This window comes from Tenrec ecaudatus, chromosome 10 (genome assembly GCF_050624435.1).
Source record: "Tenrec ecaudatus isolate mTenEca1 chromosome 10, mTenEca1.hap1, whole genome shotgun sequence".
Taxonomy (NCBI): Eukaryota; Metazoa; Chordata; class Mammalia; order Afrosoricida; family Tenrecidae; genus Tenrec; species Tenrec ecaudatus.
The window spans coordinates 153,929,109-153,943,372 of NC_134539.1; the positions used below are offsets into that span (position 1 = coordinate 153,929,109).

Here is a 14,264-nt window from a genome sequence, read left to right on the forward strand (position 1 = left end):
GCCACTCGGAAAAGGGCCACCCCTGAGGGCCCTACCTAGAGTGGGAGCTAAGGGTGGGAAAAAACTCCACGGTGCCATAACAGAAAATGGGGAGACTCATTGGTCAGTCTGAGGCTGGTGGGAGCCCCAAGACTAGGTAGGTGTGGCCCTTAATCTTCAGGTCTCACGCTGACCTCAGACCTCAGCATTTGCCTAAGCAACCATTTAAGGTCAAAAGAGCTGCACTTCCCAAGGACAAAGGTCAGAGGGTTAGGAGAGACTGGAAGGCATCAGCACGTGTAGGGTTAGAGTGCAAAATGAAGCTCTGCCCTATGACCCTCTCTAATTCATGGGAGAAAGACAAGGCTTTCTACTCGGGTCAAGAGTCACCGTCTCAAGCCTGTCACAGGGGCAGCTCTACTCTCTCTCACTGGATCACTATAAATCAGCATCGACTTGATGGCAGTGAGTTTGCTTTAATTCATGATAAAAAGGTGTTTAAAAAAAAAAAGATTGGACTCAGCTGTGCTTCCACCCTGGTTCTGATTTCCTGCACCAAGCAGCCCCTCACCCTGTACCCCAGGAAGCACTGCCTGTTGTCTCGAGCTCAAATTCACCCACTAGGTGCCCCTGTGCCTGCCAGGACGGCTGGGCTCCGCTGCTGTGGGCCTGGGGCACCAGCATGCCTCTGGGTGGGCTACGACTGCCAACCTCTCCGGAGGCAGCAACACATTCCAGGGGAACAGTGCCGGTCTGAGGTAGACCTTGGATGTGAGCTCTCCTCTGGGGGACATGGGTCACCAGAGCATGCCCTTGCCATGGAGAGGGCAGGGAGACCACCCCTTGAGGAAGGCCTGTGAGGGGTGCTGGGGGAGAGCACCTGGTCTTCCTCCACTCCTGCCATACTGGCCACCCTCCCAAAAGGCTTTCCCTTGGGGCCTTCGCCCTTGCCAATGCCTCGCAGTCTCCCCAGACTTCGGCCAGCCCACTTTCTCTCCCTGGTTGGCTCATGGGGGCTGGGTCTACCAGAGGGTCTGATGGGCAGCCGGGGGCAGTGCATGAGGCATCCTGCAGGGAAGGTGAGAGTTCTCCCTCTGAACCACCCGGCCCTCCAGCACAGAGGCAGGGCAAGGGCACCCACCTGATGCCTTGCTGTTCACATGATGGAGAGGAGGGCTTTGCTGCCACCCAGAGGGCATGGGGGAGGGGTCAGGAATGGGGGAAGGCAGGGGCCTGGCGGGCATAGGCATGAGTTACCTCCCCTCCCAGGTGCGCTGCTGGCTGCCGGTGGGAGAGCTGCGTCTCGGACCCACTGCAGGAGTGCTCGTCTTCCTCCTCACGCAGCACGGACGAGTCCTGGGACAGGGACCTGCAGACGTGGGCAGTCCGCTGCAGCCAAGGCCCACGGAAGGCCCAGAGCTCCCCAGAGGGAGAGGACCTCGGGGGACTGAGGGGCAGGGGGTGGGCACAAAGACCAGTAATAGATGTGCAGAGAGCTCTGCTGTTTTAACTTTAGCCCCTTCAGTGGCTCACTGTCTGAACTTGAGGAAAATCATTGGGATTTTCAGGAGCTCAAAATTTTTATCTGTAAAACACCATCCTTCACTCTACGTCAGAAATATAGGGTTTGTGCTAAAACACACATCCCCATCCCCTCCCCGCCCCGACCATTGATTCCTTTCTGACTCATGGCAACCCTGAAAAACAGGTGTAGCTGCCCAGGGAGTGTCTGTGGCTGTAAATCTAGTCATTGAAGCAGACTACCTCGTCATTCACATAGGGAGCAGCGGGTGGGTTTGAACCACCAACCTTGTGGCTAGTAGCCTAATGTTAAACCCATGGCACCAAAAGGAAAAATGCAAGCAACCAAGGAAGATCACAGCTTCCGTCGGCCCTCAGAGCCTGAGCAGCCCTCACGGCAGGAAGGCTCTTCCTCCTCCTCCTCCTCCTCTAGCACTGTGTGAAGGGTTTATCGTAAGCACCACACGCACCATTCTAGTTTCCTCTCTTCCTCCAAGGGCCAGGTGAAGGCCGGCACTGAGGGAGGCCGGCTGCATTGTGCCGGGGCTGGCTACTCACTTCGAGAGGCTCTTCTTGAGCTTGAGTCCCTGGCTGCCGCAGTCAGACAGGCGGTCGAGGGGGGAGAGCGTCCTGACAGGGGGCAGGTGACTATCACTGCCGTAGGAGGGCAGCATTCCTGAGAGGTGGCCGTCGCCAAGCACGTGAAGTGGAGGGACCGCTGGGGACGGGGTCAGGGGCCCGTTGAGGGCTTCCAGAAGAGACACGACTTCATAACCCGGCGGGACGTTCTCCGAGGACTAGGGAACCAGAGAGAGGCGGGAAGATGAATGAAACCCCCTCCTCCCACGGCAAGCTCATGGTGCCTCCCCTACCACTGGAAAAGGGTTTGCTTTTCCATCTGAACAAGGAAGGAGCCGGCGTGGAAGCATACCCCTGAGCCCGCTCAGGGATGAATGTGTGTGGAAGGCTCCGCTTTCCAGATTTCAAAGGAAAGAGAAATAAAGGCTCATCCCAGGAGATGTGGAGAAATAAGCAATGACTTGTGATGACGCCCCCCAAAGACAACTTGCATGAACATTCTGGGCCCATGCATTCTTGATTCAGGGTCGACTTGATAGTGTGAAGTGTCTGCGTTTTGGTTCTGTAGAGTTTACATGTTTGACTCTGCCTCTGCAGGACAATTTTACAGCTTGCTCATCTCAGTGAGTGTAAAACACACAATTTCTGAAACCTTTTGGTGCATGTATTTTCACTCACGACACCAGTCTCCTGACTATTCCTCCACTCAGTGGTGTGGACGGAGCAGAACTGCCCCAGGGGCTTCCAAGGCGGTGACCTTTAGGGGAGCAGATTGCCCGATCTCTTCTCCTGAAGAGCTTGATGGGCTTGAACTTGAGCTCCTGGTGGGCTTGAAGTTGAGACCCTTCATTTAGGAACAGAGTGCCATGCTGTGGGGTGGCTTGAGCCCTCCCATTGTAAACACGGCTCCAACCAACACCTCTGCACACACATCTTTTGATTCAGTTGGGGAAAACACATTTTCAGTTTGTGGGGGAAACTGGCACAGCAAGTTGGTTCCCACAGGACCACTTCCAAACATGCTGTTCCATGTTACCAACTGATGCTGTGATATGGCTACTGGTTACGTTTTCCATACATGTAAACATTCAAATGAGCATCTTTCCGATTGTTTTCCACCTATCCAACTTCTCTATCTGAGCCTCCCTCCACTTTGCTTTAGGGTGAATGCTGACCTGTTGGTCACAGAGAGAGAGTGGTAGAAAGAGGTCAGTTGGAGAGCCGCACGCTCTCCTGGGTGCTGTGGCTGACCTCATGAGCCACCCTGCTACTTAGCTGGAAGGGGGCCTCCTGGGGTAGTGATTCCGTTTAAACTCCTCAAGGGCCCGCTGGTCTCGGGATGGGGGTTGTAAGTCTCTTGTTAAGCAGCTCTTTGGCTGTGTTTGTTTTTGTCCCCCTGCCAAGGGTCTGTCTGGGTGCCTCTCTGCCGGCACGGAGTGTCTTTCAATCACTTTCTAATCTGAAAGGAGAGAAAATGGTCTTTCATTTTCATTGGCACCATCACATTGCTAGTGCGATGACCTGCATTTCTTCTGGGGCACTGCTGCTGGCTTTGCAGGCCTGATCCCCTGTTTCCCGAGGGGTTTGACTCACGGGAGCTGTTGCCGAGACCGGTATCTATGCATGTTGTGGGTGCTTTCGGAAAAAGACTACTTGTTCTTTTGCCTTTTAATTTTGGCCGTGTTTCAGAACCTCTGGGACTAAACTTTCTATATAGTAAAATGTACTGATTCGTTTTCAGTTTCCCATTGCCATTTTTTTTAAACGAACTTTTATTTAGGTGGGGGTCCCCAAGTCAACTCCGTCAGAACCTATGATTCTGCTTGGTGTCCTGTGATAGGAGACGCATTTCTCCCCCTGGAATGGGGTGTCTGGTCAGGTGCTACGGGCTGAGACGGCCTTTCCTCCCGAAACAGCAGACTAGTCACCCCCAGGCCCTTGGTTGACTAACGCTCCCTTCCTCAGAGTCTGAACGTGCTGAGTACCCCGGGCAGGACCCCTCTCCTGGCTCTCCCTCTGAGAGGGTGGCCCGTCATTTCACTGTCTCAGCGCTCAGCTGCTGAAGCCAGGAAATGGGAGAAAGGACAACGGTGACCTTCTTCAGGGGTAGTAAACTGTTCAACTGCAGACAATCAACCCCTTGTTTCTGCCCGAGGGATTTCCATAGCCAGCCCCCTGGAGTGCCCACTGTCAACAGAAGGCTCTGGAAATGGTACCTATGACTGGACACAGAGGGCCCAAGGAAGGAAAGAGAGAGCCTTGGTGGCCAGCACCCCATTTTTGGCTGCCACGAGGTTGGTTCTGATCCAATGTGGCTCACTGGGTAGCTAGGTTCCTTACCGGCTTCGAGGTCACCTGGGGCAGGAGGGATGAGGGTCAAAGGGCATCTGCTTCCCCAAGGGTGGGGTGGGCAACTTACGGAATGCTCCTCGGAGTCAGACGTCTGGGAAGAGATGATGGGGTTAAAGCTGCCTGGGGACAAGGGGCCCAGCTTCTTCCTCATGGCTCGGATCTGGAGCAGCGCCCGGAAGGCTGGGCAGATGAAAGCAGGCCATGAGGCCACCCCGAAGGCAGACCAGATGGGGTGGGGCCTGGGTCAGGGCCTGGGTCAGGGCCTCCCTCCCACCCACCCCCGCTGGAGCGGGGGACCTTACGGAGCCGGCAGATGGGACAGTTGTTGGCCTGGTAGCGCAGGGTGTCTGCACAGGTGTTGCACAGGCACAGGTGGCGGCAGGGCAGGATCAAGGTGTCCCGCACGTCTGAGAGACACACCACGCATTCGGCACTGTTGTCACTCACTTCGTCCTCAGCCACCTGCACAGGGAGACAGGGAGCCTCGGGGCTAAGGAGGAGGCGCAAGAGCTTGCAATGCGCTAGGCTGCAATGTGGGCCAGGTGCCCCTTGGCTGGGAAATGTGTAGGGCCCCTGGGGCTCTGCTCTGACTGTCTGAGCTGAGGGGCCCTGCTGGGAAACTGAGGCAGAGAGACCCACACAGAGCACACAGACTCCAAGTCTGTTTTTGCCCAACTGCCCGAGGCATCCTCAACAGAAATGAGGAAAAAGGTGCTAGGTACTAACCAGTGCCTGAATTTGCAGGTGGAACTTGGAGATGCCAGCTCAGAGCAACACGGAAGGCAGGAGCCCTGGGGAATATGCTCGGCTGCCCACTGAGAGGCCTTGGGAGACTGGCCTGGCCATCACCCTTTGAACAGTCCACCGGGGGAACCCCGAGGAGCATGCACATTTCTAGCTCTGCCCCTGACAGGGGTTCTTGGGGAACTTTGGAGAAAACCTACCTTAGAATCTTGGGTGTTGTACTTGTTTTCAATCCCATAGATCTCCTGCAGGAGGTAGCTGACCCCATCTACCTGGAGAGCAGACAGAAAAGTTCAAGGACAGGTGGGCTGATTGAGGCTAGAGTGGCTCCCCCACCCTGACCTGCTCACGATGCAAACCACCAAAGTCCTGCCTCACAGAGGGGGCTCGATTTACTGAAGCTTTCTTTTTGAGAGGAAAAAGAAACACACCATTGCGTCAACAGCCGACACAGAACTGGTAAAACTTCAGAGAGCTTTCGTGGCACACACCCCCCTGAGGAGAGCGGAGGAAGGCCGGGCCAGGAGCTAGGTGGAGCAGTGGCAGCATTGGCCTATGCTTACAGGGGCAGGCGGCCTCCTTTTCATCTCGATACAATGTATCCACCCCTGGTCTGTCCGTTTGTCCCACTGTGGTGGCTTGTGTGTTGCTGTGAGCAGGGTCACCCAAGATGAACGGATTTCAGGAGCGTTTCCAGGTGAAGAGCGATGACGAGGTCGAGGCTGTCCACTCTGGAGGAGCCCGCCACGGAAGGGCTCACGGATAGCAGCAAGCGCCTGTGGCGTGTGGAAGGCATACTGAATGGAAGCAGATCCTGGTCCGAGATCGTGGCGAAGGGGCACTCAGCATGTGACTGAGGAAGCCGAGCCAGTGAACCACAGGGACGGGGATGGAGTAACGCTCGGGGGACCTTCGCTCGCTGACGGGGCATGACTCGAAAGGAGAAGAAACGACTGCAAGCATCAACTAATAATCACAGCTTGGAATGTATGAAGTCTGAACCCAGGGAAATCGGCAGTTGTCAAAAATGAAATGGAACATGTAGAGATCTTTATTCTAAGTATTAGTGAGCTAAAATGGACACCGTGAATCAGAAAATCATATGGCTTACTATGCTTGAAATATGGCTTATACATATTCATGAGGAATGGTATTGTATTCATCATCAAAAGGATATTTCTAGAGCAATCTTGAAGTACAATGCTGTCTGTGATAGGATAATATCTATCTGCTGACAATAAAAATCCAATAAATACAACTATTATTCAAATTTATGCACCAACCACTAAAGCTAGTGAGGCAGAAATTACAGAAACCTACCAACGTCTTCAGCCTGAAACTGATGAAGCATGCTATGAAGATGCATTGATAATAACTGGAGATGAAAATGCAACAGTTGGAAACAAAGAGGAAGGATCAGTAGTCAGAAAATAGGGCCTTGGAGACAGAAACAAAGCTGGAGATCACATGACAGAATTTTGCAAGACCAATCACTTGTTCATAGCAAATCCCTTTTTTTTCCAACAACACAACGAGTGACAATACACATGGACTTCTCCAAATGGAATACACAGAGAGCAAATTGACATCTATAGGAAGAGACAATGAAGAAGCTCAATTTCAGCAGACAAAACCAGGCTAGGGGCCAGCTGTGAGACAGACCATCAGTTGCTCATTTATAAGTTCAGGATGAAGCTGAAGAAAATGAAAGCCAATCCAGAGGAGCCAAGCACGACCCTGAGTCTATCCCCCTGGATTTCAACGACATCTCGAGCACAGACTGGGGCATTAAAGCCTAACGACGGAGCTGCGGGCAGTCACCAAGAGCACCACACAGGAAGAAAGCAGAAGGTCATGAAAGGAAAGAAAGAAAGGATCATAGTGGACACTGGGAGAGAATCTGAACTTGCACTTAAATCATATATACTTGAGTATAAGCCGACCCGAATATCAGCCAAGGCACCTAATTTTACCACAAAAACTGCTTTTGAAAATGTGCCGAGAGACTCAGCTTGTACAGGAGTATATACTGTAGCTAAGGCAAGTGAGAGAAATGATGATGTCAAAGAGCTAAGCGGAAAATGTCAAAGGGGGGTAACGGAGTTAGAAAACCAAGAAGGAAGGACATGCTCAGCGTGCCTCAATCTGAAGAAGGAAAAATCAAGTCTCAAGTTGCAAGATTAACAGATTGAAAGATAAGGAGCTGATATCAAGGGCTCAAGTAGAAAGCAAATGTGTTGAGAATGATGAGGGCAACAAATGTACAAATGTGCTTGACACACAATAGTTGTATGGATGGATGGTGATAAGAGTTGTACGAGCCCCCAATAAAATGTTCTTTTTCCCAAAAGGTTAAAAGATTCTAGGGAAAAATATTGAAAGGCGCAGGAAACATCAGAAGAAGATGGAAAGAGCACACAGAGTCAGTTGTATGAGCCAATAAAAAACAACACCACCACCGAGTCACGGCACCAAAAGAACTAGTCCACATGCCACCGTTTCAGGAGGTGGCAGATGAGCAAGGACCAATGGTGTAATGAAAGCACCAACCAAAAACAAGGCTCCAGGACTGATGGAACACCGATGGAGATGTTCCAACAGGTCACGGAGCACCGGAAACATTCACTCGTCTGTGCCAGGAGATCTGGAAGACAGCTACTTGGCCCACTGACTGGAAGAGATCTGTATTTGTGTCCATTCCAAAGGAGAGTGACCCAACAGAATGCTCACATGCGTAAACAGTCTCACTGACATCACATGCAAATGAAATGTTGCTGAAGATCATCCAACAAGGGTTACAGCAGCATGTTGAAAAGGAGCTGCCAGAGGTGCAGGCTGGATTCAGAAGAGGACTTGGAACAAGGGATATCACTGCTGATGTCAGATGGGTCTTGGCTGAAAAGCAGAGAAAACAGAAAGATGTTTACTTGCATTTTATTGACTACTCAAAGGCATTCAGCTGTGTGGATCATAACAAACTATGGACAACATGGAGGAGAATGGGCATTCCAGAACCCTTCATTGTGCTTCTGCGGAAGCTGTACGTGCATCACGAGGCAGTTGTGAGAGCAGAACAAGGGAACACTGCATGGATTAAGTCAGGAAAGGTGTGCACCAGGGTTGTGGCCTCTCACATACCTATTCAATCTGCATGTTGATAAAAGCTGGACTGTGAAAAGAATATGGCTTCAGGGCTGGAAGAAGACTTATTGGTGACCGCGGAATGCGTATGACACACCTTTCTCGCTGGCAGGGAGGAGGGCTTGAAGCACTTGCTGATGAAGATCAAGGTTTGCAGCCTTCAGGATGGATTATGTAAAGAAAACTGGGCCAACAGGCACCATCACAACAAATGGAGCAAAGGTTGAAGCTGTGAAGGATTTCATCTTGTTACTGCAGTCAGTACACCAGTACTGGGTGAGTCTGGTGCACGAGCCCTCTTCAACGTGCTGCAAACCACGGAGGCTCCTTTGAGGGCTAGGGCGCCTGCCTCCCCATGCCATGGTATTTCATGGCCTCGCGTGCATGTGAAAGTTGGACACTGATAAGGAAGACAGGAGAATCGGTGCATTTGACGGATGGTGCTGACAAGGAAAATTCATAGTACCACGGACTGCGGAAAACCACACATCTGCCTTGGAAGAAGTAAGGCTAGAGTGCGCCTTAGAGGGAAGGGTGGCGAGACTTCAGCTGACGGACTTTGGACCTGTTGTCGGGAGAGACCAGCTCCTGGAGAGGTCATCATGCTTGGTGAAGCAGAGGGGCAGTGACAAAGAGGAAGCCCTGGACAAGATGGATGGACACCGTGGCTGTCCCCACGGGCTCAAACGTAAGAACGGCTGTGAGGCTGGCGCAGCACCAGGCAGTGTGTTGGTCTGCCGTGCGCAGGGTCATTGTGAGTCAAAACCGACTCCATGGCACCACAGCAGATCCATGCCCAAGAAGAGACGGAGGAGACTCAGTGGGAAACCCAAACACTGGAGCCCAAAGAGATAGCAAGACCAATGCAGGCCCCCAGTCTCTCCCTTGAGTTTAAAACACGCAGCAAAATTGTCTCTCTTAGGTCTCGTGGTCTACAAAGCAAGACAGGAGTGCGCCTGGATTTCTAAAATGTGGGTGAATCTAAATGCTGGACAGAATGGCAACCATTAAGGGCGGAAGCCCTGCTGGAACAGAATTACACAAAACAAGGGCAGTATGTGAGCTGAAGAGCGACTGAGTCTCCTGACTGGCCGAGCGGAAATGATGGCGCCCGACTCAGAGGCGGTGGCTGACTGGGTTGCTGTGGGTGTGTTGGTCTCCCCAGTCCAGGAAATAGTCCAGTCTCTGCTCCTCAAAGGACTCACCCCGCCTCTCCAAGTCTCCCTCTAAGCCTTCCACTGGTCCTTTCTCCCACTCTGGTGTGTGTTCTAGGTCAGTCACATCTTGATGGGAGTCGATTCCAGTTTCCCATTGTTGGCCACCAACCAGTTCAAACCCCTGCTCCACCACCCTGTCCCCATCCCACTCCTGGGACATGGCAGTGCCAAAGCTGGCTCTTTTGTTACCTTGTTCAAGCCCACTCTCTCCTGTCTGCCCAGTCTCTGCTTCTCAGGGCCCTTCCCCAAAGACCTAGCCCATGACGGACCCAATTCGTACTCCCTGGCTGCAAAGAGTCTGTTGTTAGCGCTAATCCAGCAGCAAGAAACGTCACCTGATGTTTCCCTTTCGCTGCCCCGCTTCAGCCTGCCTCCTGTGGGACCGACCGTGAGTCTTCCACGAGGCAACTCACCAGGCAGAACCCTGGCTTAGGATCTGAGTCCCTCTCAAAACCTGCTTCAATCTCATGCTTGCACTGAAAAGGACATCATTAATAACAAGTTTTTTTTAATAACAAACTTATACTCAAGTATGACTGACTACTTAAAAGTGGGGAGAATATGGAGCTCAAAGGATGACTCATGAAGAGCTTGGGGTACGTCTTTCACCCTGCTCCAGAGGCCTTCGTTGGCATCTCAGCCAAGGCCCACCCGACCTCCTACTCAATCTCTACACCCCACACTTGACACCCTCGTTGGCACCACTCCGCGAGAGTGGACAGACACGTGCTGTCACAGCCTGGTTAGACCGCCGACAGCCAGGCGCCATGTGCTGGTGGGCGTCCAGTGCACTCTGCATGACTGAATAAAGGGTGGGAGCAATTCAGGGGTGGGCTCGAACTGGCCCTGGACTGGACTCCGACACTCTATCCTTCCGCTGGAAGTGGTTTCGTTCTGGCATTTTCCATCCCAAGAGTGCTGATGCCAGGAGACAATCTCCTCCTTCCTTTGCAGCGCTCTGTGCGCAGACGGGCGCTGCTTTCAGACCAAGGATGCTGAGCCAGTAGAGGCACCCCAGCACTCCTTTCAGGTCGCCCGCGTCGCTTCCAACACAGAAGCACTTGCCCGCGTTTCTCTTCTCTGGGACTCAAACAGATACTGGCACAGCAGTGTCCGCTGCAGCGCTAGTCACAATAGCTCAAAGGTGGAGCAGCCCAACTGCCCATCAGCAGATGAGCAGCCAGCCAGCACGTGGTCTGGGGCAGTACTCGGCTCTCCAGGGAAATGACAAGCTGATACCGGCTAGCCCGAGGGTGAAGCTGGCAAGCAGTGGAGGTGAATGAGGCCAGACACCAGAGGCCAGGCAGTGTCAACTAGAGGTTCCCAGGGTGGCGGAGAGCTGCTGCTTATTGGGTGGGGTACAAGAGCTTCTGTTTGGGGTAATAATATATATAACTCTGTGAATATAATTAATGCTACTCAATTGTACACTTAAAAATAGCTAAAATGGCAAAGTCTGTGGTCTATGCTTTACTGTAATTTTTTTCAGGTGTGAGAAAAAAGTTTTTAAAGGGAGAGGAGGAGGAATATAAGCAGCTAGGGAAAAATGACTAAAAATAAACGAAGAAAAACAGAGAGCGAGCCTGACAGTCCCCAGCCATCGAATACTTACTACTTGTTTCTGTTTGAGGGGCTTGACGCAGAACGTCCCATCTGTGTGCTGGAATGAACACATGACAGTTAGGACAGTGAGCCAACCCAAACCGGATCCACTGCTATTCTCACTCAAAGAACTGCCCCTGTGACTCTTTACGGGATTGGACTCTCATCTCTTTTTGGCAGTGCAGTCGGGGGACTTGAACTGCTGTCCATGTGGCTAGCAACTCAGTTCATATTCCACTAGACCACTGAGCAATGAGCAGCTCTCGTGACTTTCCCCACGTGACTTTCCCCACGACCAGCACCACTGATAGCCACAGTTGGAGTTCGAACACCCTCATATTGAGGGCGAGGCGCCCTGGCGGTGCAGTGGGGAAGTGCTGCCACAAGTGGAAACGTGGGCGCTTGAACCTAACAAGAGTTGGTGGTTGGAGTCCATCCAGAAGTGCCTCAGAAGAAAGGCCTGGCAGTCTCTGTGTGAGAACTCAGGCCCTGAAAACCCTATGGAGAGCAGTTCTACTTGGGGCCATCCATGTCATTGTCCCCCCAAGTCAGCCAGTTTGAGCCTGTAGTTACCTGGTCTAACCCTCTATTCTGAGAAGAGCAAACGGAAGCTCTGGAGTGGACAGTCACAGTGCAGCAGGCCCAGGGCTGGCATCACACCCTGGCCAGCGCCCATTCCACCCCAGCACAGCCTCTGAGGCGCCAGGAGCAGACAGAGGGCCTCTCCCTGAGACTCACTCACCTTTTCAAAAGTTCCCAGCAGCACGTGACAATGGCCAAAATACTCTGAAAGAAAGAAAGGCCCAGATAGGGAAGGCGGAAGCCAAGTGCCACCCCAGACATCCATGTACCACCCCAAATTCTCCGGGGAACTTAGGAGTGTGCTGGGCAGTCCTGTGGGGCGGGGCGGGTGTGTTACCCAATACTGGTCCCACCACCCAAGGGGTCCCAATGCAGAAGGTTCTGAGCACCGGCCGGCTGGTCCTTACAGAGCCGGCGGACTGCTATGACCAGAGGGCAGTACATGGCCTCAGGAGCCACCAGTCACCCACCATCGCCTTCATCCACCACAGCGTGCACCACCAAGGGGTAAACTTCGCGGTCCAGATCGAAGCCAAGCTGCAGGGAAGCGGAGGAGAAAACAGTGACCCATCACATGGCACAGAGGCCGCAACCTCACCTGTGCTCACCCATCATCCGTCTGACTGGAGGCGACCAGGCAGTGCCCTAAGACAGCCCTGTAAGCCTGCAGGCTCGGTCTCTGAGCACAGATGTCTCAAAACGGGCTCCCTTTTGAGGACGAGCAAATGTAAGCAGGCTGGTTACATTGCTGGTGTGGAGCAAGCAGCCCCATGCAGGAAGGGCCGGGAGCAGCTCCAGGCTCAAGGGCAAGCAGCGCTCTGTCTTGCTGTTTCACAAAGTGGCCAAAGCCACCCTGGAGGCATGGGAACCAGAGGATCGAGGGCTATAGGGACAAAGGCTTTTAATGACCTCGGGACACTGAGTCCTTTTTTTTTTTTCCTGAAAAGGGGGAGGTAAGGAAAATAAATTTGGGAACCTATGGGGAGGGAGACCCCTCCTGAGTCTTAGGAGGCGACTGCCCTGCTTTCTCCCTGGCGATCCTGGGCGTAAATCGCTAAGGTCACCAAGAAGCTGGAGTGGCTGGAGTCCAGCCACAGGTGCCTTGGAAGACAGGACTGGGCATCTTCTGACCATCAGCAGTATTGTGTGACAGACATATTTACAGCAACCAACCAAAACACACACATGAACACACACACGAACACACACACACAACTGCCAATGCATAATCTAACACCTCGTGGGATCTGGTTCTCAGGTTTGGAGGTCTAGGATCATGGCTTCATGTACCATTCCAATAAACTGGCCGAGTAATGTGTCCCATGCTTCATACGATCTCCTGGCTCCCTGCAGAGTGGCTGGGGTCCTGAAAGCTTGCAAGTGACTATCCAAGGCACAACACTGACCTTGCTCCACCCTCCTCAGCAACCAAGGAAGAAGGGGACTTAAATAAGAGGAGAGGGAATGGGTGGTTAGTGGCCTCCGTGCCTGAACATTCTATCCAGGATTTTACAGAGAAATGCTGGTCATCGCAGAATCTCTGAAAATCATGGAATCTAGAATTTCTGGAGCCCTGAAGGCTGGATGAACCCCTGAAACAATTGACCTGAGATCATCGTTAAGCCTTAGATCATCATAATAGTCCCCGAGGTCTTCTCACAGCCTAACAATAGTTTCGTGTGGCTAATAGATGTCCTCCTTGAGTACTATGCTCTTTGAAGGTCGCTATCGGATCAAATGGATAGCAGCAACTTGAAAGATGAGCTAGGACACGTGGGGTCACAGGGACAGCGCGGCACGGGGGGAGGAGGGGAGAAGGATGGCACAGCTCAAAGGGCGTGGCCAGCACTGCAGAACTGTACACAGAGAGCCACTGCCCTGCTGTGCGCTCTCAGCAACAACACAATCCACGAAGGAGACCAAAGCGCTGGTGAGCCCAGCTCTACTCTGACACCCACGGGGTGGCTGCACGCCCATGTCAACGGGCAGCAGGTGGGAGAGACCGCTCACCTCCTCTTCAGCCCATTCCGAGGGGTCGACAGTGTGAGAGGGGAGGCAGAATTGCTGGCACACCCCTCGCTTGTAATGCACCGTCTCCGACTGCAGGCTGTTGTCTTTGGGGATGTAGCTATCGATTGAAGTGGGAAGCAAAGCACAGGTTAGGCTCTCGCTGGAAGACCTGATCATTTTCTCTGTCTAGCTCATGAGCGGTCTCAATGATCACCAAGCCCGCAGCCTCCCTGATCATTGGTTGGCTCTGCTCTTGCTTGGTAATGCTCTCCACCCTCTCCACCTAACCCACACAGCCTCTGAAGGGTCGCTCCGTGTGTGGGGGGTTGGGTTTCTGCATTGTTGAGTGCGTTCCTGACAGCATCTCGGTGACCTGCAGGGCTCCACGGTCCACTGCCACTATAGAGATGGCACCCGGGAAGGGCAAGAGCATCTGAACTCAGAACCAGCTCTCACCTGGGTGCGAAACGACAGGTGACCTTCCCAGGAGTGGGGCTTTGAGAAGGACACTGACCCTGAGCTGGCTGGGAAGGAAGC

The 14,264-nt window shown here is 52.9% G+C and overlaps 1 protein-coding gene across 2 annotated transcripts in view; it reads right to left on the reverse strand.

Moving 5' to 3' along the window:
• Positions 1–14,264, reverse strand: part of RNF157 (ring finger protein 157) — a 99,903-nt gene that overhangs the window by 10,541 nt on the left and 75,098 nt on the right. For both annotated transcript variants that reach the window (XM_075562247.1, XM_075562246.1), the window contains exons 5-13: positions 13,728–13,845; positions 12,188–12,254; positions 11,878–11,921; positions 11,146–11,193; positions 5,376–5,447; positions 4,734–4,893; positions 4,499–4,611; positions 2,059–2,297; positions 1,237–1,348 (exon numbers count right to left, since the gene is read on the reverse strand). In XM_075562247.1, coding sequence (XP_075418362.1) covers positions 1,237–1,348; positions 2,059–2,297; positions 4,499–4,611; positions 4,734–4,893; positions 5,376–5,447; positions 11,146–11,193; positions 11,878–11,921; positions 12,188–12,254; positions 13,728–13,845 — 973 coding nt within the window. The remainder of the gene's footprint in view (positions 1–1,236; positions 1,349–2,058; positions 2,298–4,498; positions 4,612–4,733; positions 4,894–5,375; positions 5,448–11,145; positions 11,194–11,877; positions 11,922–12,187; positions 12,255–13,727; positions 13,846–14,264) is intronic.